The following is a 27,074-nucleotide window of genomic DNA, read 5'->3' as shown; positions in this document are numbered from 1 at the left end:
TTCAGGTTCATAACATTGAAGGAGGTTCCTACAGAAGAACATTCAGCCTTAAATATTCAGTGGTAGAATTACTGTCTTATATAAAAAATGGGGCTTTTGATATTATTGGGAGTTGTCAACTAACACTATTAAAATATAGTGTTAAACATTCAAGTAAACTTATAGGGGGCTGTTGCCTGTGGCTACCTGAAGAATATTTTGAGAAGTATCCATGGATTACTGTGGGACACTGGTTGGGCTTTTCCTCTAGAATCCTATGGAACTGCTCATAGAAGTGGCATTTTTGCAGCGCTGAACCAGACTGTCTGTTTGCCTTCTTTTTCTTCTGGTTCACCTGCCTCAGCTCCTTTTTTTCATGTAACACCACTGGGTGTCCCTGGCATATCCTTTTTCCACCACGCCCCATGCAATTTTGGGATAGATATCAGCATTTCTTCTGATGATTAGAGTTCTGCCTGCACAGATTCTTCTCCCCTCATAGCAATTAGGTCCAGAGTCTCCTGCACACTCCATGCTGGAGCTCATTTACCCTGGGGATTCATGGTTAGATGTGCTGCTGCTTACTCAGCTCGCCACGCTGGCCAAACAGAAAACAAAATTCAAATTTCCAGACCTTTTTCTATTGCTTCTGGAGAGCAATAGAGTTGAAAGTGATAGTCAAAGTGACCACACTGAAGTACTGTAGGATACCTCCCGGTGTCCAAGAATGTCGGCTTTCACAGCACTATGACAGCACTACCCTAAAGTCGACCATGCAAGGTCAAATTGACAACCAGGAGTACCTGAATCGATTTTAACAGCCCTTAAAGTCAGCAGAACGGGCTTGGTGGTTTGGATGCTTTGTTTATAAATTTGACCTAATATGGCCAAGTTCAACCTAAACTAGTAGTGTAGACAAGGCCTTTGTCAGACTCCCCCCTATTTAAGGCAGAACAGTAAAAACTCTTAGGCTTGCTTCTCAGTGTTTTAAAAAAAAATCAGTGAATTCTTTTTTTTCCCCTTGTCTTTTAAATTTTAAGGAAGCTTGGTTGGTTTGCCTGAAAACAAGATACATATCTACAGTCAACCCCAATCACAAAACCTGATGGTAGGGGATACATTAGTTCTAGAGTGTGGTGCTATTGGAAACCCAGTTCCTCATTACCAGTGGTTCAGAAATGGATTTCCATTGACAAATGGGAACAGAAAAGTATATACGGTAAGTCATTGAGGGATGCTGACTTCTCACACTAACCTGACCACTTTTATCTTAGTTATAAAACAGACTTTAAATTATAAAAATCATTGTAACCTTGAGATAACATAAATAATCCTTTCTGTTTTCTGGGGTCCCATTGCTAGTATTTCCACAGTGGTTTTGAGTCCCTTTGAAGTGCAAAGTTCTAATGTAAGTTTAGTTAGGAGAACCAGGTCCCTGGTGATATTAACAGGTTGGAGGCAATGGAAGATCCTTTTATATGCCAGTCTAGAGTGACATCAACTTAACAGAAGGCTACAAAAAGATGAGGTGTGACTGTATTTTTTACTAAATGTTTGCAGCACCTTCTCTGTATTTCCTGCCAAAGAATATTGTATATGGCTTTTTTTTTCTAAACTTATCTCAGATGTAGTATGCCATTCTTGTTAATTCAGCTCAAATTAGTGCTTCATGTAAACAGAACCCTATGCTGCAGGATCAGGGCCTTTGTATTTCAAGTCCTGTAACGGATGTTTAGACTTATTTTTTATGCATTTTATGTATTTTGTGATCTGTGGTTCTGATATTTATATAGGTGTCTTATGTGGACATGGAACATCAGGGGACCTATTGGTGTCGTGTATTTAATGACCAAGACAATCAAGAAAGCAAGAAGATAGAAGTCATAATAAAAGCTGGTAAATATTACCATATGACTTAGTATTAGAATTCCTATTTGAAGCGCTCAGTGCATGACCATAGAAAAAACACTTAACCTTTCTGTTGCTCCAATTTGTACATTAGTTATAAAATATTTATACTTGCCAGCACACAGAAATGTTTAGAAACCTAACATTTTGAAAGTGTTTAGAGAATCTCTGCTGGCATCTCTGTGCAATTTACTTTTCTGAAAATGCTAGTGAAAAGTCACTCAGTTCATCCAGTTTGTGAACAGAAGAGAGGGCCAGTGCTTTGACAAGAGAATGATTTGTCTGACTATTGAGATTTCATCTCTAAATTTTAATGGTTGTGGTGATTTAATAATCACTTCTTTATAATCACAAATAGCGCCAAATGAAATTAATCACAGTAAAGGCAAATGAATGTGTAAATGGTGTGTGTGTGTGGGTACATACGCACAAGAAACCTGGAGAGGGAAAATATATTTTAATAATGTTTAGACTGGTCTTTTTAAACATTGAATTATAAATATGAATTTAGACATATAACTGTTCATTTGTGGGTTTTTTCACTCTATTATTGTATATATCTAAACTGTGCAACCATATTTTTTCCATGCTAATACCAACATGGAGCTGTTTTAAAATATGAATATTTATCCATATTTAGCAATACAGTTTGCCAGTAACCTTTGTTGTCTTCTGGCAGTTAATGCTAATTGAGTGCATGAATTATACTCAGACTTTTCTCTTAAAATACAAGGAAGAAAAGCTATGGCAGTGGAATGCACTGAAGGTAAAGTAAATCTTTGGTTGTTGGTGACTTTAACAATAATCCTGGATGCTGGGAATTATAGAAATTGCTGGAGCTATCATTTTAATAATCTGTGCAATTACAGGCTTTTAATGTGCTTTAGCATATTGATTTGCAACATTAATTAATACTTTTGCATGCGCTTTCCATTTTTTCTTTGCATCTGGTGCTATCATTTTAAACAAAATTATTTTTTCATTTGTGCATCAAAAATATTTTGGTTCTGTACTATCCCCATTTGCAAAGCTTGAAAACGTTACCAGATTCTTATGAAACTTGAGGGTGCTGGGATGTCTTCAGCTAGGCAAAGGTGTAACATCCTTGGGAAAAGCATAGCTCCTAGTGGCTGCTGATTCAGACCTAGTGTAAGTCAGTACTCCCACCATTTATGTTGGTTGGCAATGGTTTGTGCTGTCAGAGACTGTTCTGCCCTCTGTGTTGAGGATGCTATTGCTATGGTTCTGCCAGTTCTACACCAGCTTTATGTCCACACAAGGGGTATCCCCATCTGTTCTGTTACGGTAGCTTTACTTCCTCTTTGTATTACTCTGTGGTATAGAGGAGATGTACTGAAAGCCAAGGATCAGGCCCTTAATGTCTGTATCATACACTGACTGCTTAAACTATCCATTATTTATGGTATGCTTCTGTACAAAAAGGAAATTTACTTAGAGATTTTAGGAGATTTTATTTAGCCTTTTCCAATCAAACCAGGCATAGCATAATTTTTATATATATATATATATATATATATATATATATATATATATATATATATATATATATATATATATAGTAACTAAGGTTGTTGAATAATTGCAGTTAATGCCAGTGATTAACTAGATTAACAACAAAATAACTAGATTAAAAAAGTCACAAAGAATCAAAGTTTTAATCACACTGTTAAACAATAAAAGAATGCCATGTTAAATGAATAGTAAATATTTTCAGATTTTTTGCCTATACTTTCAAATATATTGATTTCATTTACAACAGAGAATACAAAATGTATAGTGTTCACCTGATATTATTTTTTATTACAAATATTTTTACTTTATTGAAAAGATAAATGAAATATTTCTCCTCCTACAAGTACTGTAGGGCAATTTCTTTATCATAAAAGTGCAACTTACAAATGTAGAAATAATTTTTTTATATATGTACACCCAAAATCTAATCAACATATAAATTTGGAGCAATTCAGCCAATTGCTAAAACAGTCACATTTGTTTACATTTATGGGAGATATCTGCTGCTTATTTACAATGTCACTTGAAAATGAAAACTGACATTTGCAATGTACTTTTGTAGTCAATGTTGCAAGGTATATGTGTTAGCTGTGTTACACATATATGCCCCTTCATGTTTCAGTCACCATTCCAGAGGGCATACTTTCATGCTAAATTTAAATTTGTATTCTATTATTGTTTAACTGTCACTGTTTTTAAAAAAAATAGTTCGATAGGCCTGGTGTGAGTTTCACCAAAATGTCGTGAAGGCTTTTCTCTCTCCATAACATTTGAAATATATTTTCCCTTAGCTCCCATTGAAATTCCAGAAATGAAAAATCCATGTATCCTGTGAATATATGACATTTCTGAAAATCATCCCAGAAATATCTTAATTTATCTTTGTTAAATAAATAAATTCTTGTTTAGGATGTTGACATTTTCATAAAACTAATATCGTTCATAAAAAACAATATCTTCAAATGTGTGTTTTTTCTCACTTGTCATTAAAGCTGCTTCATGGATTAATTGGGTGAAGTATATACTATATATTTTCCCATTAGTGTTTCTGTTGTGTCTATTCTTTGCTATACAAATTATAATAAAATCCGAGTACCATTTCTAATGATATCTCCTATTTTCTTGTAAATCAACTTGTAGTTTTTTGTTTTGTGTGTGTGTTGTGGAGGAAGCTTGTGAAGGGATATATTTACTAAGCTATAAAAAAAATAGATTTTTTTTTTTATAGTTTGTCCAAGTTTTAGAGCCTGCTTTTCTAGCCCTCAGCTTCTGTTAAATACAGAATACAATAGCTGATCTTTTTAAGGTCAGTGTTTCTTTTCCTTTTTGTGTGTCAAAATTGTAATTTCATTATTTTTATGTATTCTTCACAGAAGAGTTTAGTACTCTTGGAAAGCTTGGTAAGTAGCACACACTTTGAAATAAACAGCTTTAATTTCAGATTTGAAATGTACATTAAAAACTAAATAGCTCTAAGCTGCAGAAAAAAAATTCATTTGCATAGTCGAGGTATATTATATCTGGAGTTTTGATTCAGTCACACTGTCAAGTTGTGCTGCAGCCACTCAAGAGCATGAGTATCAGCTTGGGATGTAATAGTATGGTAGATTAACCGAAAAGCAAAATCGTATAGGTTAATGCAATAGACTATACGCATTTCTGTCCTCTCTCCCTCCCCTCCCCCCCGCCAGTAAATTTTTTAGCAGGCTGGTCAACAGCCCAGCTCAGTTTGGGCTTGCATCAGGTCCAGAACCTACCCCTGCTGCAGCTTTGCATTTAAAGTGTATTAGGAGCCAGGCAGGCAGGCAGGCAGCCTGGATCAGTTCCAGCTTGTTCTGGATCCAAGAGCTCAGACCCACCTTAGACAGGGACTGCTGCCACCCACACTGCTGCTTCTTTATCAGAGGCAGTAGCACTGGGCAACAGGCAGTTGGTCCACAAAGGAATCTGGTTTTAAACTGGCTCCCCTTGAGCACCAGCTCTTGCCTGACACCCCGCGCTGCTGCCTCTGATACAGCGGCTGCCAGCCCCACCCTCTGGGACTATAGAATACTCGACTAACAGATAAAAATTCATGAAGTTACTTGATTATTCAATTAACTAATATTTAACATCCCTGGTATGAACCTGTGGTCAGACTGAAAAGAAACAGGGCACAAACCCAAAACTGACTAAGAGTTGTATACTTAAATTTCACCAACCATTTATTAAGTATAAACTCCCAGGCATAACAACAACCTTAACATGGAATCCCAAACAGTCCCCTTGGGTGCTCTGATTTATCTTGCCACACAGATAAGCTTGCCTTTGTTATAGATGGTTTCTTACATCAAAATCACAATAATATTTAGGTTACTCCCAAAGGACAAGTCAGTTATTCAGGTCAATTGCACTTTAGCTTTCCCACCAAAGACAATCCTTGTAGCCAATCCTATAATAAACTATCTAAAGATTTACTAATGTTGAAAAGGAAATAAGTGTTATTTACAAGTCTAAACCAGGTATACCCAATGAGTTCTTATCTTAAATTTCAAAGAGTAATAGAAGCTTCTATAATAAGCAAGCTCTATATGTCCCTTAAGGCTAATCCAAGCTACGCAGCAGGGGATTCCTTACTTATGCCTAGAAATCTTGCATCCCTAAGATTTCTTGCATCCCTAGAAATCTTGCATCTCAATCCCTTGGATTTGAAGCTGCAAAGAGATACAGTTCCTCTTCAGGACTTTTTTGTTCTTCCATGAGGAGTATCCCCACAGATGCTTCACCTTTAGGTGTGCCCGCACCACTGCGCTTCTGATTGGAGATTTGTGACAGCAGTGCCTGTGGCCAGTTGTGGATGTGGAGTGCTGGTGTGTGTGATCTGAAGAGGATACGCCATATGTGCAGCTGGCTGCCTCCTTAGTTCCTCTCAGTAGCCACCAGCTTTGGTCACAGTTCAGCAGTCACCTGTTACCTCATTGACAAATTATATAGTTAGTCAGGTTTTTTAAATAGTTAGTACCTCAGAAATCCTTTCCTAGCTGTAATTCATTAAACTTTCCCTTAGACTTAAAGATTTTTTTTTTAAACTGTCACTAATTTTTTTTTTAATAAGCAGTTAAGCGGACATAGCAGCTCCGCGCAAACTGGACGGGTATCTGGGACATGCCTGGTTCACACAGCTTCAAAAAGTGTACAGGCTGCAGGCTGTCCATTTCTATCTCAGACAGATATGAACAATGCGTCCACTGTCTGGGGGAAGAGCACTGCACAGAACACCACCTTCATTGTCAGAAACTGACAGCATGTACAAGGAAATCAAGAGACTTGCAACTAAAAATGTTCCAGCTGGAGAAAAAGACCCGGTTGGCTTCTGACCCTGAGCAATCTACCTCTCCCAGACAGAAATCACCTGGGATGGGGTCAGAGAGAGAGGCTGCCATCGGGTTGAGTCCAAAGGACCAGGATAATACTTACCCAAAGAAAAGGTCCTATTCTTCCTCAGAGACTGACTCTTCCCTAAGGAAGTCTCCTCTCCACAAAAATGCTGCACGCCCACCACCAGCACAAAAAGGGTCGGACAAGTAGCCTATAAGTGGGGCCAGCAATGTAAGGAGCCGTGACCCCAAGCACAAATAGTGTGCTTCAGCTAAGGCACCAACAGAGGCAAAACACAAAGCCTCCTTGTTGGCACTGGCTAAAACACCCTCAGCATGAGCCACGGTGCATAATAAACAGCGCCCCCAAGCAGCACCGAACACGAGCGCTCTGCCTGAGGCGTCAGCGTTAGCACCACCAAAACACTCAGTACTGACCTCACACAAAAAGCAGTTGACACTCAAAATTACACCGCTGCATACTTCACATGTCTCTCAGCCTCTATTACTACCTCCTCCCTGCTTATACCACGCTTGACAACAGCAGCGGAGCTCTCTGTAAACTCAGAACCAGGGACTTCTCTATTTGGCACGGATGATACCCTGAACACCGCAAGATAGAGCTTCTCATTCATTTCAGTCACTTCAGATGCCCCAATGTTCAGCGATGACAAGGAGGAGATGTCTAATCAAGCATATTTACCGGGACACTCCTCACCTAAGCATCTACAATAAATGCAACAATGGCAGCCTCTACAGTGGTTTCACTACCTATTCTGCCTAACTGGCCATACTGGGACCCATGGGCAGCTTATAGACTACAGCAGGTGCAACAGCCACAACAGCCACCTCCGGCACCTCAGTCCCATGCACCAACAGTGCAGTCTTTGGAGTGTTATAGTTCAGACGCAGAGGAGCAGGATGTGGATATTACAGAGGAGGAACAGATATCCACCCACACCTCATATTCACCTCCTGACAAGAGATCATGTCCCTACCACCAACCTCAGGGGATGATTTTAAATTGTTCCAGGAATTTTTCAAGAGCGTTTCAGACACCTTAGAGATTTCCCTGTCAGATATGCCTCAGACACAACATAAGCTGATAAACATATTACATACATCTCTCCATGCGAAATTGGCTATCTCCATGAATGAGGTTTTTATGGATCTCACCAGGAATATCTGGCAAATGCCTGTCACAATCTCACCAACAGGCAAACGAGCAGATAGAAAATATTATGTTGTCCACAAAGTGAGCAGAATTCCTGTTCTCTCACATGACACCAAACTCCCTTGTAGTGGAAGCCTGAGCAGATAGCAGCCAAATCCTTGGCCTTGGCAGTGGTAATGAGATGAGCTTCCATTTGGTGGTTGAGGACCTACTGTTTGAGGGCACAAAGCTCTTTCCGGAGTCCACAAACACTTCTCTGCATACCTTAAAGGATTCAAGGGCCACACTGAAGACTCTAGGCATTCACATACCTGTCACAAAAAGAAAACAAGACATATCATTCACCCAAATGTACAGACCAAAACTATTCAGCCAACAGCAATGACACTGTGACAACAGACCACACCAAAATAAGCGTAGACAGGCCTCCGACCAGTCATCAGCTCAACAGCCCTCAACATCCAGATAACATTTTGAAGTCCTGGTCAAGGGTCTGACAACCCTGAAATTTCTGAGGCAGCAATCCGAACCATCCACAATATTTGGCAACAGACTAGCTGCATTTTATCCAGTTTGGCATGCCATTGCCACCGACAAGTGGGTGCTGGAAATTGAGAGAACCGGTTACTGCATCCCATTTTTAGTGCCCCCCCCCCCCACCTACTGCCCTTGCCTGTTCCTCTTCAGGGACCCATCTCACGAGCATGTGCTCGTACAAGAGGCGGAACATCTAGTCTGGGATCCATAGAAGAGGTACCCTAGCATCTCAGAGGCAGGGGTTTTTACTCCCGTTATTTCCTCATCACCAAGAAGTTGGGCGATTGGAGACCCGTTTCAGACCTCTGCAAGCTCAACGGTTTTGTCAGGTACCAATGCTTCAAGATGGTGACGCTTGCCATGATTACCTGCCTTGGAAAAAGGAGCATGGTTGTTTACCCTTGACCTTCAGGAGGCTTACTTTCATATATCAATACACCCGTCACACAGAAGATTTCTCCGTTTTACAATAAAGGACAGGCACTTCCAGTACAGAGTACTACCGTTCAATTACCGAGCCACAGATAGGCCACAATTAAGGACCTCATAGCAACAGCGTAGACCAGCCCAGTCATAACGGCACACCTATGCCTACAAATATTGGGGCACATGGCGGGAGCCACATTCTTGGTCCCCCATACTTGCTTATATGAGGCCATTACAATCATGGCTACCCACAAGCTACTGGCCACACATTCATCCTCTAAACAAACAACTTACCTTGCCGAACAAGATAAAATCCTCTCTTACATGGTGGACCCTACATGACAACATATGCATAGATGTCCCTTTCCAATGCAACTCACCATCAACAACGATCATGACAGATGCCTTACTGTTGGGTTGGGAGGCACGCCTGGACCACAGGGTGATATAGGGTCAATGGACTCACAACGATACCAGGTAGCACATCAACTTGCTAGAACTAAGGCCTGTAAGAAATGCATGCCTACACTTTCTTCCCCTGATCCAAAACAGAACAGTCCAAATTCTCATGGACAATGTCACCACAATGTATTACATCAACAAGCAGGGAGGAGCACGCTCATACTAGCTCTGCCAAGAGGCAATCCATCTGTGGGAATAGTGTATCCCATGGAACATACACCTGGTCACAACTTACCTCCCACGCAGGGACAATGTACATCTTAAGCAGGCAATTCCCACAAAAGCACGAGTGGGAAATAAACCAATCAGTGCTGACTTACCTTTTCAAGAAGTGGGGGTTCCCAACAGTGGACCTATTCGCCACACACAAAAATGCTTGTTGCCCACAATACTATTACAGAGTAGGCATAGACCCCCACTCCCTGGGGGACGCCTTCAGCATATGCATTTCCACTGTTTCCTCTGATACAACGAGTGATCCTTAAAATCAGACAGGACAGGGCCAGAGTAATCCTAGTATCACCCAACTGGCCCAGACAAACATGGTACCTGTACCTCTTACAGATGAGTACTTGGCCACTGCATCAATTCCCACCTGTTCCATCTCTGCTCATGCAGTGCAACAGTCAGATACCTCATCCTCCTATCCACATGTTGCATCTCCAAGTGTGGATGCTGGTTGGTTGAACACCATGGAAAGGACTTTCCCAGAATCAGTGCAGATCATCCTCACAAATTCCAGAAGACCTACATCGAGAAAGATACAGCTGCAGAAATGGAAGCATTTCTTGGTCTGGTGCACGGCCTGGTGACCAAGAGATTAATGCTGAACCTAGCTGAACCCCCACTTTCCCACCACCTTTGGGTGTCTAGTGGTGTACGACCCACATGGGGCTATCACAGATATTGCAATACCTGTTACACTTGCTTCCATCTCTGATCTCCATGCTCCCATACAAGGACACTCAATCTTTACACACGCTTCCATCTAATGGTTCATATGGGGGCTACAAAACATGTTTCTGCAGCTCAAGGACCCAATTCCAGCATGGGACCTGAACCTAGTGTTAAAAGCTCTCATGGGTAAATCATTCGAGCCTTTAGCCACATACTCATTACCAGGGCTCGACAAATAATGTAATCTACTTGCCTGTGGTGAGTAGATTGCAACCCGGAAGAGCCGGCACAGAGCAATCTGCGCATGCGCAGAACCGCACGGCTGGCGAGTGGAGCTCGTCGCCACTTGGCGAGCCCTGCTTATTACATCTATCCATAAAGCTGGTCTTTCTTGTCGTAATTACCTCTGCCAGACAAATCAGGGAAATGGGAGCTCTAATGGCAGACGCACCCCAAGGGCACTATTTCAGGTGTGTAGGGGTAGGAGCAGCAGCTGTGTTCTCCGGGATGTGGCTAGCTTTTCATCCCATTCCCTGGACACTAAGGGGGTGAGGGCAAAGTGCTTGCATTCCGCGCATTCCTCTAACATCTGACTGGTGAGCTCCCTTCACCAGCCAAGTGTGAGAGGAATGCACGGAATGAAAACACTTTTCCCTCACTCCCTTAGCATCCGGGGAAGGGGATGAAAAGCTAGCCGTTGCCCAGAGTGCACAGCTGCTCCTGCATGCCCGAAATGGCACCCTTGGCTCCCCCATCCCTATACACAATATTTCATAAACACAAGGTGATTCTGTGGACACATCCCTACTTCCTTAAAGCTCTTAACTCATTCCACTGCAGTGAACCCGTATTCTTACCCGTCTTCTTCCTGAAGGCACATAAGGACAACAAGGAAGTGGCTCTCCATACTTTGCATGTCTGCAGGGCACTCACCTTCTACCTACAGCAGAAGCCCTTTCGCTAAACTCCACAATTGTTCTTTTCATCTACAGAGAGATCACAGAGGTTACCCATATCAAAACAAAGACAAGTGAAATGGGTATCTGGCTGCATATAACTAGCGTATACCTTAGCACAGAGAAAGCTCACACCTGGCATATAAGCTGACTGTACAAGAGCCATGGTGGCCACAACAACATTCCTATGTGGTGTTCTGACAGAACACATTCACCTGGCCACCACATGGGTGTCAATGTATACCTTCATGCAGCACTATGCCGTCCAGACATTCTCAGAAGCAGAAATGAGATTCGGCCAAACAATACTTTTGGTCACAGACTCTCACCTTTAAAAGCTCCCACCTCCTACTATGACTACTGCTCTGTAATCACCTAAAGAGGAAGCACCCATGGGGACACTCCTCAAAGAAGATGGGAAAGTTACTCACCTGGTGCAGTAACTGGAGTTCTTCAAGATGGTTGTCCTCATGGATGCTTCACCACCCTCCCTTCTCCCTTCAGCTTTGGACTAAAAAATGTCCAGGTCAAAGAAGGAACTGAGGAGGTGGCCGGCTGCACATATGCAGTAACCTCTTCAGATCACATGTACTGGCACTCTGCATGTGCAGCTGGCCATGAGCACTGCTGTTACAAATCTCTGATCAGAGGTGCAGTGGCACTGGTGGACCTAAAAGTGGAGCACCCACAGGGACAACCATCTCAAAGAACTACAGTTACTGCACCAGATGAGTAACTTTCCCATCCTTCCCTCTCCCCATGTGATCTGAGTTGCAAACTTAGAAGGTGGAAGGTATTCACTTGCACCTCTCCTTTTCCTGGGGAAAGGAGTGAGAGGGGAACAATCAACAATGGTTTTTGTCCTTTGTTCCTTAATAGTTCCTTTATGTTGATGGTATTCTTTGTGAGGGGGTAGATAACATTATGATTGGAGACTAGTATTTCACATTAGTTAATGTTTCTCTCCTGTCTGATGATTTACACAATTATAGAGGCTTGCAATGCAAATGCTCAAATACAGTAGACTTCTGATAATCCGGCACCTTTGGGACCTAGGTGGTGCCAGATTATTGGATATGCCAGAGTATCAGGAGGTACTCTGGCGGGGGACTGTGACGGGCCTGCCAGGATCCGCACTGCGTCTGGGAGCGGGCCGGGAATGGTGCGGCGAGAGACAAACCCTCCGCCATTTTGCAGAAGCAGGGGAAGCCGTGCGCAGCTACCGAGAGTTTCCGGGAGGGGAGCAGGCTCCCCACCCCCCAGACTGCAGTACTATAGTTATCACCAAGCAGGGGGGTGAGGGGCGGCGCTGCGGGACCAGCCAGCAGCACCCCAGCTGCTCTACTCTGCAGTTTCCCCAAGTCTGCTGCTCATCAGTTTCAGAGCAGCAGCGGCGGACTTGGGGAAGTGGCACGGAGCAGAGCAGCTGGGGTGCTGCTGGTTGGTCCCGCAGCGCCGCCCCTCACCCTGCTGCTCCGCGATAACTACAGTACTGCAGTCTGGGGGGTGGGGAGCCCGCTCCCCTCCTGGAAACTTTTGGCAGTGGCGCGGGGCTTCCCTCGCCTTCCTGCAAAACGGCGGAGGGTTCGCCCCTCGCTGCGCTGTTCCGTGCCCACCCCCTGGCCAGTTGCAGTGCGGGTCCCGGCAGACCCGTCACAGGGATATAATCTCCTTCCCCTCTTCTCTCCTTCCCTTTCCCAGCCGTGAGCACCCATGGGGCTCACAGCCCACTCCAATTGTTAGGCTGGCCGGAGCATTTCCGGGTTCCAGTTGGTGCTGGACTATCGGGAGTGCCGGACCACTGGATGGCGGACAATTGGAGTTTTACTGTATTACCTTGCAGTATGAGATACAGATGATGATGCTATAAGTAAGATTAATGGATGCAGCAGTTTATAAGAATTCAATAAAGTCTAAACACTACTTATATTTTTATAATTCTCTAATACAGGTTGAACCTCTCTAAACCAGCACACTCCAATCCCGCAATATCCATGGTTGGGTATGATTAGCTGGATGTCCACTCATCATGGTTATAGCCAAGTTTCCCATAGTCCCATAAAGTTTGTTTACAGCCACCAGTCCTGGTTTTCAGTGTTCTGTGCTATTATTTAGGTCTAATTTACCCCTAAATGTCTTCTAAGTGCCCAGTAATCAGTGGAAATGTTGGTAATGCTGCTAGACACCATTGGCCTCCTATTGTTCAGCAAACTCTCTGTTTTGGCACTGGTGCAAGGGTTCTAGACTAGAGAGATTCAACCTGAATCTAGTTTACCAATGCTAATACACAGGTGACCCAGACTGATTTCAGTGATTTGTTTGTTAATATTCAAGTGTGTCATGGGGACCTTGTCATAAACTGGCACCTTCTTTACCAGTATTACATGTATATCTATTGAAAATGTTAGCTGTCATGTCAAGGACACTAAAATAAATTACAGGTTGGACCTCCCTGGTCTGGCAACCTCAGGATAAAACTGGTTCCAGATGAGGGATTTTGCTGGACTAGGGAAGGTCTTTTCTAGCCTCCCTGCTGCTAGCCCCATCCCCTGTCCCACCCTCCTACTGGGCTTCCTGGTCTCCCCCCCCCCCCCAGCCTAGCTGAGCTGCCCTCCAGCTCTGGTCTCCACCCTCCCACCTCCTTGCAGCCCAACTGGGCCACATGCTGATCCCAGACCCCCTCAGTCCAGCTGATCTGCCTGCTGAACTTCCCGGCTCTCAGCCTCCCTTTCCCTGAAGCCCAGTTGAGCTACACACTGGCTCCTGGACACCCGCAGCCAACTAAGCTGTGTGCCCAGCTTCCCATCTCCCACCTCCTTCCCTCTCCCCTGCAGCCCAGCTGGGCTACACATCGTCCCCTCCCACTGCATTGTACTGGGCTCCCGGCCTCCCCCCATCAGGGAGACTCTCTCGTCCTGGAACATCCATGATCCATTGCCAGACCAGAGAGTTTCAATTTATAGAGGTGCAACCTGTAATATAATTTGAAGATAATGCAGCAAGTCTATGTATATTGTTGCAAAATTGCAGCAATACGCTTAATGTTAAAAAATAAATGTTTTTTGGCTTCCTATATGTGATCTTTGTTCCTGAGAGGTTTGAATGTGATGCTGTTTTTAGCAGATTGTGTGGTTTCAGTTAAGTCTTATTGAATTGAGGTGTCTAGCTGCCAAACAAAAATGTTTGCAATGTTATCGTGTCAATCTGGTTGGAGATCATCTAATGTAATTTGATACACATTTGTTGTTTGTGTTGGAGATTCAAATATTACTCTATTAGAGATTATCTCAGGCACTGATGTCCCAAAAACGTTGTGTCATATAAAGGCCATGTAATTCCTGTGCTGGACACTGAAGACATGTTTACTTTTGCCAAGAGTTAATTTACATTCAAAGAAACTCTATTAACATGTATGCATCACAACAACCCTGTCAACGAAAGGGATAGGCATTTCACCCACCTGTTACTCAACATTAAATGTTGTTATTAGTGCTGCCATAACACTGTGAGTGGTGAAATAAAAATAAAAGAATGTCTAACAAAGTAAATTCTCAACCTTGTTGAATATAGGACATGTCCCCAACCAATGTTGCCTCTAATTTTTTCCATTCATGTGCAAAATAAATTTACATGAACCACCAGTAAAACACAAGCTGCCAGATATGGGCACCATGGTGCTCTGCTAATCAGCTGGATAGCATTTTAATCTCTTCTGTGTGGCCACCCAAGTACTCAGCTTACAGGGAACAGTGGCCCCAACTCATGATCTGTGTGATTCCCTGTAATACATCTGATCAGAGAGGCTATACTGTATTTCAGATTTTATTGAAAATTTGAACATGTAGTTTGTAAGATCACAATCCACACTTCCTTGCCATTTCAAGTCCAGGGTATAATTCCCCTCCCCCCCATCATACTCATAGCCTACTAGAGCACTGGAGGGTGGATCATTAGGATATCTGCAAATAACTCATATTGCTAAGCATTAAAAGTGAAAACTTGTGCTGCAAACTGAAAAAAGAAATAGAGTACACCAAACTACAGAAAGAACTAGCTGAAATAAGGGGCTGTTTTAAAGTAAACAAATGCATAAGTTGTTTCTCTGGTGTACACAACTACTTTTGAAACTACTGATGATCCATGTTTTTCCTCTCTTTTAAGTAGACCTTGAAGAACAATCAGTTGACAGGCCTTCTGGTGAGTCATTTCATATCCATTATAAATATGTATACCCTGAACAAGAAATGTACATCTGAATCTAAATTGGTTATTGTGACCTTTTTCTACCAATACTAGGGCAATGGTCTGCAGTATACTTAATGGCTATATTCAGAAAGGCATAATAATCGTTGTAACCTTTTGGTGCTTTTGTTTGCAAACTTTAAGTATTTAAAATGATTTGATAGAAAATTGCCTTTTAATTCTCATAATTTCTAATTCCTGTGTGTGGTCTCATCATGAATGCTGGTGCAGTATTTGAATGGTTTGAAAATCTAAGATGGTAATATTAGAATTGTTTCACATACAATGGCTGTGTCTACATTGGCACTCCTTTCCGGAAAAGGGATGCTAATGAGACACTTCAGAATTGCAAATGCCGCGGGGGATTTAAATATCCCCCGCGGCATTTGCATGAACATGGCTGCCGCTTTTTTCTGGCTCGGGGTTTTGCCGGAGAAAAGCGCCAGTCTAGACGGGATCTTGCGGAAAATAAGCCCTTGAAAGTAGGAATAAGGGATCTTCCGGAAAAGGGCTTATTTTCTGCAAGATCCCGTCTAGACTGGCGCTTTTCTCCGGCAAAACCCCGAGTCGGAAAAAAGCGGCAGCCATGTTCATGCAAATGCTGTGGGGGATATTTAAATCCCCCGTGGCATTTGCAATTCCGAAGTGTCTCATTAGCATCCCTTTTCCGGAAAGGGGTGCCAATGTAGACACAGCCAATGTGTTTGTAGTTTGTCCAGTAAGTGAAAACTTATGTCACTTTCCCTGGTTTTTTTCTTAGCATGGGACACCTGAGTTATAAATCTGTTTACAAGCACCAAAGGGCGTATTGTGTGAAACTCCTTTCATTGCCTCATACCTCCTCTGTGTTACATGATCACTTCCTGCAGATTAAGATGCAAAGATTATTTTTATTAAATAAAAACAAACAGCATAGTAAATAATAGCTGTTCCTCAGTCATTACATGAACATGTTGGCTGCAATAACTGCTTTCTACTAGAAATGCATGTGTGTGTCACCGTTATGTGCTTCAATACACTTATTAGATGAATCCTGCCATGCGTTACTAAAGTTGTAATACATTTGCTAACTTTATTGTGTAATTTTTAACCTTGTAAGTAGAGATTGTTCTTCGAAGATAAAATAAAGGTGATGTGGGGAGAGAGAGTGAAAGGACATCTCTAAACATTATAAGGGACCTATTTAATTGGGATATATCTTTTTTATTAATTTGAAACAGTTCTGTTAGCACATCTGAACTTCCTCCTCCTTGAAAAAACTGTCTTTCTAACAACAATGCTATTTGGCTTTATTCGGTACTCTAATTTGTGTGTGGACTCGTATTTGGGCTGGAAATCTCTGATCAGCACAGAAAAAGAGAGAGAGAGAGAGAGAGAGAGAGCAAGAACATGTTACATCTTGATTACAAACATTCTACATTATATAATTTTGACAGTCTGTTTGCTTTGGTAGTCTGTCTTTGATCAATAGGCGTCCTGAATGGCAGGTAAAGAATATATGCCTATTCAACCTGATCTGAGCATTTGATTCTTAGAAATCATAAAGTCTATAAACAGACAATTAAAAGGAACTCGTACCATGTGCCTAGTGATGGAATTACTAATGTTTAAGTTAAACAACAACTTTGATGCTGAGTTTATTTGAGGGTACGTCTAGACTACATGCCTCTGTCGCCAGAGGCATGTAGATTAGGGTACCGGACATAGTAAAATGAAGCGGCGATTTAAATAATCGCCGCTTCATTTAAATTTACATGGCTGCCGCGCTGAGCCGACAAACAGCTAATCAGCTGTTTGTCGGCTCAGCGCGATAGTCTGTACTCTCCCCTGCTGACATCAAAGGTATTTGTCGACCACCCAGGTATGCCTCCTGGGATGAGGTTTACCTGGGTGGTCAACAAATACCTTTGATGTCGGCAGGGGAGTCTCCAGACTATCGCGCTGAGCCGACAAACAGCTGATCAGCTGTTTGTTGGCTCAGCACGGCAGCCATGTAAATTTAAATGAAGCGGCGATTATTTACTATGTCCGGTACCCTAATCTACATGCCTCTGGCGACAGAGGCATGTAGTCTAGACGTATCCTTAGACAAGGGGAAATTCTTACTCCATTGTCCATTTTATGGGATTTAGACTTGAGGTAGCTTGAACCAATGCTAGAAAACTTTCACTGAAATTGGATGCTTTGGCTCAGAACCTTCCTTGTGAAAGGGAATAAACATAGACTCTAACAACAAAAGGTCAGAGCATTTTGTTGATGCGACAAGATACAAGCTGTGTACTTAATGACAGGCTTCTATGCCACAATAAAGCACTACAGAGAAGTAGATTGCAGTTTATGCCTGAGACAATTCAGTTGTGTTTATACAGAAGAATCAACAGTGTAGAAATAAAATGGATCTGAAACCTCTTGACACCCAGCGCAAGTTGAAACTTAGTACCTCATTAAAATATTGTGGTTTTCCTTGTTACCAGTACCTCTGCCAGTATCATAGATATCGGGCAGAAATTGTGTGATCAATCATGCAATCCAGTCTTTTTTTAAGTCTTTCTTATCAGCAGTATTGAATGATCACTGACCACAGTTAATAAGCTTATTACCAAAGTTTAGCATGTCACGATTACGGATATTAAATTGTGTATGATTATTTTTCAGAGCCAGTTTACTAGTAACTAATATACAAAATCGGGGTAAAACCTCTTCTGCAAATAAAATCACAGTTGAGACAGTGCTTCTATGACCCAAGTAGAAGCTCTTTGCATGGATTAACTCAAACATCCTTGCACTAAACCCTTTCTAGAAAAAGCATTGAGTTCATTTCCAAGATATTCATAAACCCTACTGCCATAATAGACTAGTACCTTTCAGTCTCTTACCATGAGCATAGCAAATGGAAATTGAACTTGTGTATGTTTAAGCAATTTAATTAAACTTGATGACATGCACATTGTTTTGTTGTTTCATGGCTCCTAATTTGAATTAAGTAAGAATAATCCAAGATTCAGCATTGTCAACATAAATAAGTATGAGTTAATGATACAGCATTGTACAGAACATATCAATAGGAGGTCATTGCAGTTGTAGAAATGTGAAATTTTTAAGAACATAGGAATGGCCATACTGGTCCATCTAGCCCAGTATCCTGTCTTCCGACAGTGGCCAATACAAGGTGCCCCCAAAGGAATGAACAGAACAAGTAATCATCAACCAATCCTGTCACCCATTGCCAGCCTCTGACAAACAGAAGCTAGGGACAGTATTCCAGAACATGCTGGCTAATGGCCATTAATGGACCTATTCTCCATGAATTTATTTAGTTATCTTTTTGAACCCTTTTAAAGTCCTGGCCTTCACAACATCATCTGACAAAGAGTTCCATAGATTGACTGTGTGTGTAGCATGAAGACGTATTTCCTTTTGTTTGTTTAAAGCCTGCTACCTATTAATTTCATTTGGTGACCTCTAGTTCTTATGGGAACAGGTAAATAACTTTTCCTTATTTGCTTTTTCCACACCAGTCATGATTTTATAGATCTCTATCATATCCCCCCTTAGTCTCCTTTTTTCTATGCTGAAAAGTCCCAATCTTTTTAATCTCTCTTCACATGAGACCTGTTCCAAACCTGTGATCATTTTGTTGTCTTTTTCTGAGCTTTTTCCAATGCTAAGTGTCTATCTAAAATGGCTTTCATTGTACCTGTCTTATTATATCACCGTCTATAAATGACCTCAAGTATCAGAGCGGTAGCCGTGTTAGTCTGAATCTGCAAAAGCGATGAGGAGTCCTGTGGCACCTTATAGACTAACTGAAGTGTAGGAGCATAAGCTTTCGTGGGCAAAGACCCACTTCTGCATGTAGTGGAAATTTCCAGAGGCAGGAATAAATATGCAGGACAGGATCAGGCTGGAGATGACGAGGCACCTCGTCATCTCCAGCCTGATCCTGGCCTGCATATTTATTCCTGCCTCTGGAAATTTCCACTACATGCATCTGACGAAGTGGGTCTTTGCCCACGAAAGCTTATGCTCCTACACTTCAGTTAGTCTATAAGGTGCCACAGGACTCCTCATCACTTTTATAAATGACCTGTTTCTCTCACACCAAAACTATATGGACAGCTCCAACAGTAAATCAAATTTGTAGCAAATAGCTTAATATTTTCTGCCATTTGAGCAGTTATCTACAGAGCCTTCATTGATTTTTATTCACACATTTGAAAATTTGACATTTGTCTTATCAGTATGCAGAACAAATGTGGTGAAATGTGGACACAAATGAACACTTTTCTGTTCTGGAGGCTGTTAAGCAGATTGAGTGACTGCTTCTTTGTTGCTTTAGAATAGGTCATGCTTATTCAAGGCCTTGGAGGCTTTTCAGCTGCAAAAAATATTTCAAAGATAAAAATGTTGTGAATCTTTTTTTGGGAGGAGTGAAAGGGTACAAGTTAATAAGCAGTAGTAGTCAGACAAAACTAGACAGTTGCTTCCAAAGCACTTTTGAAGGTGTGCATTTTCCCAAGCTGCACATGCATGGACACAGCATCATAGGCCTTTAAGATAGGATATGCTGTTTTTAATGTAGTTTTGGTCTAAAGAATGCAAGCGATTGATGGGGAAGAAGGGGCTCCTTTCTCACTCAGTCTCCCTAATTCTCCAAAAATGCTGAAGCAACTCTTACTCAAGCTTCCAAATTTAACATTTTGGGGGGAGATCAAGCATGGAAGATTTAAGGGGGGAATATTTTGGGAACTTACTTGTTTGTGAATAGTTGTATCTGAAATTTTAGCATGCTATTTGCATGCAGGCACAGGCACTAAAATACTGATTCAGATACATTTGATCACTGTTCTGGAGGGTGAAATACTTTCTTGCATTTCAAGAGAGATGCTCATTCATTGGGGAGGAAGGCAGAGAATCATAGATACAATAGTGACTAACTTAGACAGAACAGCCAGTTTAAGAAGCTTTGGATGCATTAGAACCTAGCTTTGTTTGCCCTCAGGACAAACCGCAAAACCTATTTGTTTTAGGGATGTATGAGCTTAACTGATTAACGATTAACCGATAAGCTGATGCTTATCGGTTTCTGTTTCAGGTTAAACTCTGCCCTTCAGGGGAGCTGGCTGCCCCATGCTGCAGGCTTTGCCAGCCCCACTCGCAGGGCACTGGCCTCACTCTGGGGGAGACGGCTGCCCTGCACTGCAGACTGTGCAGGTGCGTGTCAGCTCCTGGTGTGCAACAACATGCAACTGCCAGTCCTGCTCCCAGGAAGTTGGCTGTCCTGCACTAAGGGCTCTTCAGTACAAGCCAGCTCTGAGCACACTGGCTCCCAGCTGCCAGCCCTCCACTCTCTGGAACCAGGGCCTGGGAAAACAAGTGACTGGAAAAAAAAAGAAGTTTTAAATCAAGCACTTCGGGGAGTCCTTTGGCACAGAAGCAATTTTTGATTTTTTTAAAAATATACTAAATATTACACATGCACTTAGGTTTGAAAATAGCTAATCTTTTTTTAAAAAAACTGATTATATTTGACTGAAGAATGTACATAAATGTGTTAATTTCTTTGCAGCAATTGACAAGGTAGCTCTGTTGATAGGAAACATGAGTTATTGGAATCACCCTCAGCTGAAAGCTCCAATGGTGGATGTCTATGAATTGACCAACTTGCTGAGACAGCTGGATTTCAAAGTTGTTTCTTTGCTGGATCTTACTGAATCTGAGATGCGGAATGCAGTGGATGAATTTTTACTTCTTTTGGACAAAGGAGTTTATGGTAAGAAAGTCATGATATGACCAACTAATTTAATAAAAAAAAGAGTCATTAATACTCAGACATAAACTTAAACTTCTCTTCCAGATCATTAAGTACTGCTTGATAGTAAAGCAGACTTTACTGTAAATAACTTATACATGGAGTTGGGGGTGGGAGGGAAGTGAGTTAAACACCCACCAACACATCCTGTGGCTTTGGCTAAAAGGTACTGTTGCTTTTATTATTTGAACAGATGCAATCTTTGAGCCTCTTTTAACCACACTAAATGTATATATACTGTTCTGCTAAATATTGCTTTGTACTTTAATATTTGCTTAAAAGGTTATTATTTGCTAAAGATTGCTGCATTTATATGCTTGTTTTGGCAGTGGGTCATGCATAATACGTTTTATGATTGAATGGAAAAAACACGCGAGAGTCGGTGGTGTGTAGCGTTTTCCAGAATGCACCAGAACAGTTAGGAAGTGTAGCAAATGTAAATGCACAAACCTACTTGCAAAGGCAGGAAAGAAGCTGTGAAGAAACAATATTACTTGTAACTGGTTAGAGGTGTCTGCCATTAACTGGTTATAAAATCACAAATGAGCCTTTTGAGTCACTGTGTTGTATATATGTGCAACTTTACACTCCCTGTATTTTGTTAACTTTGTACTACAATTTAAAGAGAATGTGCAAATGGAGAAGAAGATGCAAAAAGACTGTAAGACCTAAAAATAAGTTCCTTTTCAGTGTGTTTGTTTATCTTGGGACTATGAGGTCCTGTTTTCCCTTTTTTGCTGAGGATCTCTGGAAAACCAGGAAACTGAAGGAGGGAGCTTTACAGGGTAATAATATTTTTTAATTTGTATTACAGTAATGTCTAGAAGCCTGAATCCAGCTGTTTACCCTGTTAAGCCAAGTGCTGTACGTCCTCAGACTAAAAAACAATCCCTGCCCTGAAGACTTTCAATCTAAATAAACAAGATTAGGATTGGGAAAATAAAGATTATCCAAATGTTTATAAATGGAACAGGGTGTTGAACCTTTAGCAAAGATCTTTCGTCCCAACTTTTTGTAAAGCTTTTAGATTAAATAGCTGCCAATAAAAATTCCCTCTCCATTCCCCCAGTTGTGATGGTTTTCACTTCCTTGGTACTTGTGATATTGCCCTTCTAGTTTTTCAGTAGTTCTTGGTTGGGAGGAGGGCCGGGCCGGGAAATGGAAAATAAATCTGAATTTCTAATGTTGAAAAACAAGCTGATACGCTGGTTTTTTTAAAGCAACCACCACTATTATAGGCTTTCTGTATACAAACAAAAAGGATATTAACTCAATTTGTTTGTCTTTATAAGTAACCTCCAGATTATAGTGGAAGAAGCAAAGAACTCTAGTGAGAAGTATGCCATGAACTCCTGATTTTGTTACTTGTATGCAACTTCAGGTGGCCTAGGGTTCATCAAATAGGATTAAATGTTAAGGTTCCAATTCAGGCAGAACTCAAAGAGAACTGTTAGTGAAAACTTCTGGTGGCGCCCCTCTCCGAATAAAAATTGCAGGATTGGCCCCTTGGAATATCTTCACAAATTGTGTAGGGTAGTGACAGGAAGAAATAAGTTAGAAATGTCAACTGAAAGCTCTTTCAGGACTGAGGTAAAAGTATACTTTGAAACACAAAATCTATTATGATGTCTCTAGATATTGACAAATCATGGATGTGCATGCTAGTTTGCAAGATGAATATTGCACATTTAGTGTCACATTGAGCTTAAATTTCTCCTTTCCCCCTTGACCGGTTTATGATGTAAGTCACATATTAACTGCATGCTAGTTTCTGGTATACTTTTTGGTCATAAAAATGTTCATTGCCCACTACTGAGATTATTGGCAAGAGATGACGATTAAGCTATACTGGCAAAATATATTAGCAGTTTTCTCAAAAGAGTGTGGCATAAGAACGTAAGGACAGGTATACTGGGTCAGACCAAAAGTCCATCTAGTGCAGTATCCTGTCTGCCGACAATGGCCAATACCAGAGGCCCCACAGGGAGGGATCACAACAGGTAATCATCAGGTGATCCCTCCACTGTCACCCACCTCCAGAGAAACAGAGGCTAGGGACACCATTCCTACACATCCTGTCTACTAGCCATTGATGGACCTAACCTCCATGAATCTATCTAGCTCTTTTTTGAACCCTGTTAAAGTTCTAGCTTTCTCCACATCCTCTGGCAAGGAGATCCACAGGTTGACTGTCTGCTGAGTGACGAAAAACTTCCTTTTGTTTGTTTTAAACCTGTTGCCTATTAATTTGACTTGGTGACCCCTAGTCCTTATATTGTGGGAATAAGTAAATAACGTTTCCTATTCACTTTTTCCATACCAGTCATGATTTTATAGACCTCTATCATATTCCCTCTTTAGTCTCCTCTTTTCTAAGCTGAAAAGTCCAAGTCTTTTTAATCTCACTTCCTATGGGACCCCTTCCAAATCCCTAATAGTTTTTGTTGCCCTTTTCTGAACCTTTTCCAATGCCAGTATATCTTTTTTGAGATGAGGCAACCACATCTGGAAAATAGATCCGTCTTTACTAAATCTCATCTTGATGGGGAAAGTTGAGTTACTGTTACTGCTATTTTGAAAGTGTAATCGGCCAGTTCAGCGTAAAATTTGCTTCTTTATTAGGGAACAGGCCATCCTGGAGTTTTTGATGCAGAGTATAAAGAGAGATCTGCTTCTGACTAGCTAGATTTGTATAAATGACTTTTAAAATAATTATTTAGGACAGAGGCTAGAATACTAAACTTATGAGTCCTATACGAATAGCTCTAGAATTCTTTCCCCTTACCCCTCTCCCAGGCCTGCTGACAGGGGATGCAAAAGAGGCACTTACCCTGTGGCATGGTTTTTCAAAGAACCCCAGAATTCCTGGCTGCCAACACTGCTACTGCAGCAATGGCAGCAGCTGGGACCTTTGGGCACCTTTGAATTGCCGCAGAAGCACCATAGTGCCACTCCACGCAGCTTTGAGGGCTGGAGGGGAAGCTCAGCACCACAGTCCGGGCAGCACTAAGAGCTGACTGCCCTTTGCCCCACTCCCTCTGCCTCTTCCAGGGGTGCAGAGCTGGGCCACCCTGCACCTTGCCTCCAGGCCTGTAGTGGTTGTCTGTCCCACTGCCTCCCCTAGCTAAACTCAGCCAAGAAACTGCTTAAACTGGTATTTTACTAAAACAACAGGTGCCAGGCCCACATGAAGATATTTCTTAGTGTGGTTTTCACACTCGTGTGATAACTGATGCTTGATAAATGTAGGACTGGCCAATCTGAAATTCACAATATTTCTATATCAGAGCAAAGACTCACAATCCCATTGAAATGATGGCTATAAAATTCACCAGACTTTCTAATGGTATAACTTCCATTTTCCTCTCTGTAAAATACTTATGTTGTTTCTTGTGTGTTTGGGGCTCCTGTTTAAGGCTTTCTGTTTACCTTAGCTGTTAACACAAATTTAAAAAATTTAGTGACCAGAGGCTTTGATGTAATTCATGTTGGCTCCATGTGAGAGCTCTTGCAAAGTGTGTTTTTACAATTTTAACCTTCATTTTACCATCTAGCTGATACCTGTGAAAGCCAAGCATGACATCTCCCTGAAAAGTTTAGCATAAATCTTTATAAACTACTTTATCATTTAAATTATCATTCTGGATAGTGGCTAGTAGTGTCTCAGAAGCAATATAAAATATGCTGTCAGGCCAAAATATAAATTGCTAGTGATTTATTGCATTTTAGTGGGCACAGCTCCAAACATAAGAGGCACAGCTGCTATCCCCATTTAGATCTTGTTACAGATATTCATGATGCTTACCATGACATTGTGTAATTACTGCTTGCTGCCAGGAATGTGGCATTTCAGATACTGTTCCCTAAAAGCAGAACTGATAAACAAATTGGTGATGGTAGTCTTGGTACTTTAGTTCCTCAATATATTTGTTGTTATATGCAATGCAGAATTATTGTACTTATCATATATTAATGAGATAAGAGATGTAGAAGCATATATTTTAAAAACCGAAAGTAATCTGGCTGTTTTCTTAGTAAAAACTCTTAAGATCATTTAAAATGTTGATTTCTGGGAAGATCTTCACTTCTGATCCTATTGTACTAAATAGTACAATAACTATTTGTGACCATTGTATCTTAAATACTTGTGCTGACTTCTCATCAGATAGCCTTAGCCCAGTCACTTTTCCACTGATTTTGTTACTTTTTCCTTATGGAAAACATTGTTTGTGATCATGTAATTAAAGGCTACTATTATGCATACATGCTGGGGTTTGCATCAAAGTTGCATAGGCATTTTGAGTGCTTTTTCAGCAAATCCTTCAAACAAATCCAAGTATCAAGAGATGACAAGGCAGTGGTTCCCATACTGGGATAACCCTGCATGGAGTCATGTTATCAGCAGATGGGGTTATGGCAATACCTAGTGTGCAATAGAAATCCTTTTGCTCTGCAAAGCATGACTTTACATGCATCATACATTACCACAGAATGCAGAAGTTGCCAGTTTGAAGAGTGAAATGGCATCCCCCATGGGACATGACCTCTCGTATATCATGTGTGAGAGGTCACACTGTGACTGTAGAGGACTCTCTTTTGGTCTTCAAAGTGGCATCCTCCAGGCTGTCTGGAGTCCTGGAAGGATACATTTCATCAAAATGGAGTAATGATATAAAAACTTGGGAACTTCTGCAATAAACTATTTTCCAGAAATATAAAGCTGATGAATGTGGTACATTTTATGTATGTTTTATAGAGTGTGAGGCTCAGATTGGCTCACTGGTCCTACTTTGCTGTTTGGAAATTTTGGAAACATCTGCAATGTATAGATGATGATTTACATATCATAATATAAAATTAGAGCCAGTCTTCCTTGACAGAAACCCTAATTTACTGTTTCTATATACTCATCCTGAAAAAAAAGTTCCATAAACTCCCAAAGCTTAGCTGCCATGTTTCTAGCTATTATGGAACAACAGGGTTTATTTGTCCAGAGTTGTTGTAAAATTTTGTTTTTTGAAATCTAGCAACCTTAATAAAGGCACAATGAGAATAAAACTGTTGTCAGTTCTTGAAATACACATGTGCGGCAATAGGAAGGTTAGGTATTTATTATTAAGAATATCCCGAGTTGTCATAATTAGTGGTTGGTTTTGAAAGGAACAAAAACAGGACTATGTAGCACTTTAAAGACTAACAAGATGGTTTATTAGGTGATGAGCTTTCATGGGCCAGACCCACTTCCTCAGATCAAATAGTGGAAGAAAATTGTCACAACCATATATACCAAAGGATACAATTTAAAAAAATGAACACATATGAAAAGCACAAATCAAATTTCAGAACAGAAGGGGGATGGGGGGGGAGGTAAATGTCTGTGAGCTAATGATATTAGAGGTGATAATTGGGGAAGCTATCTTTGTAATGGGTAAGGTAATTAATTAATTAAATTAATAAGGAATATTAAACCTCATCCTTCAGAGTTTAATCCAAGGTTGGCAAGAGAGCCTCTGTGGGCTGGATTCAGCCTGCCAATCTGGTTGATATGGTCCATGGCTGCCCTGCCGCTTCCCTGCTCCAGGCCAGTCGAGACCTGGGGACAGCGGAGCGTGCAAAGTCTGCCCTGTAATGGGCGCATGGTGCCTAAAGTGAACCGCCAGCTGTTCAGAACAGCTGGTGGTTCTCTCTGGGCTCTGGGGGACATGGAGACAAAGACTTCACATGCTCTCCCACCTTCAGGCAAATCAGGGTCTGTAGACAGGGGAGCACAGGAACAGCCTGGCCCCACCCCT

The 27,074-nt window shown here is 41.4% G+C and overlaps 1 protein-coding gene across 9 annotated transcripts in view; it reads left to right on the top strand.

The window, feature by feature from the left end:
* Positions 1-27,074, top strand: part of MALT1 (MALT1 paracaspase) — a 114,123-nt gene that overhangs the window by 62,344 nt on the left and 24,705 nt on the right. For 3 of the 9 annotated variants that reach the window (XM_006116548.3, XM_075932620.1, XM_075932612.1), the window contains exons 5-10: positions 1,020-1,198; positions 1,773-1,875; positions 2,621-2,653; positions 4,794-4,820; positions 15,390-15,425; positions 21,040-21,243. In XM_006116548.3, coding sequence (XP_006116610.3) covers positions 1,020-1,198; positions 1,773-1,875; positions 2,621-2,653; positions 4,794-4,820; positions 15,390-15,425; positions 21,040-21,243 — 582 coding nt within the window. The remainder of the gene's footprint in view (positions 1-1,019; positions 1,199-1,772; positions 1,876-2,620; positions 2,654-4,793; positions 4,821-15,389; positions 15,426-21,039; positions 21,244-27,074) is intronic. The other 6 variants (XM_075932614.1, XM_075932616.1, XM_075932615.1 and 3 more) reach the window with 6 other exon arrangements.

Source organism: Pelodiscus sinensis, chromosome 6 (genome assembly GCF_049634645.1).
Source record: "Pelodiscus sinensis isolate JC-2024 chromosome 6, ASM4963464v1, whole genome shotgun sequence".
Classification (NCBI taxonomy): Eukaryota; Metazoa; Chordata; order Testudines; family Trionychidae; genus Pelodiscus; species Pelodiscus sinensis.
Note: the sequence above shows the minus strand (reverse complement) of the source record. Positions and strands in the feature narration are given on the sequence as shown.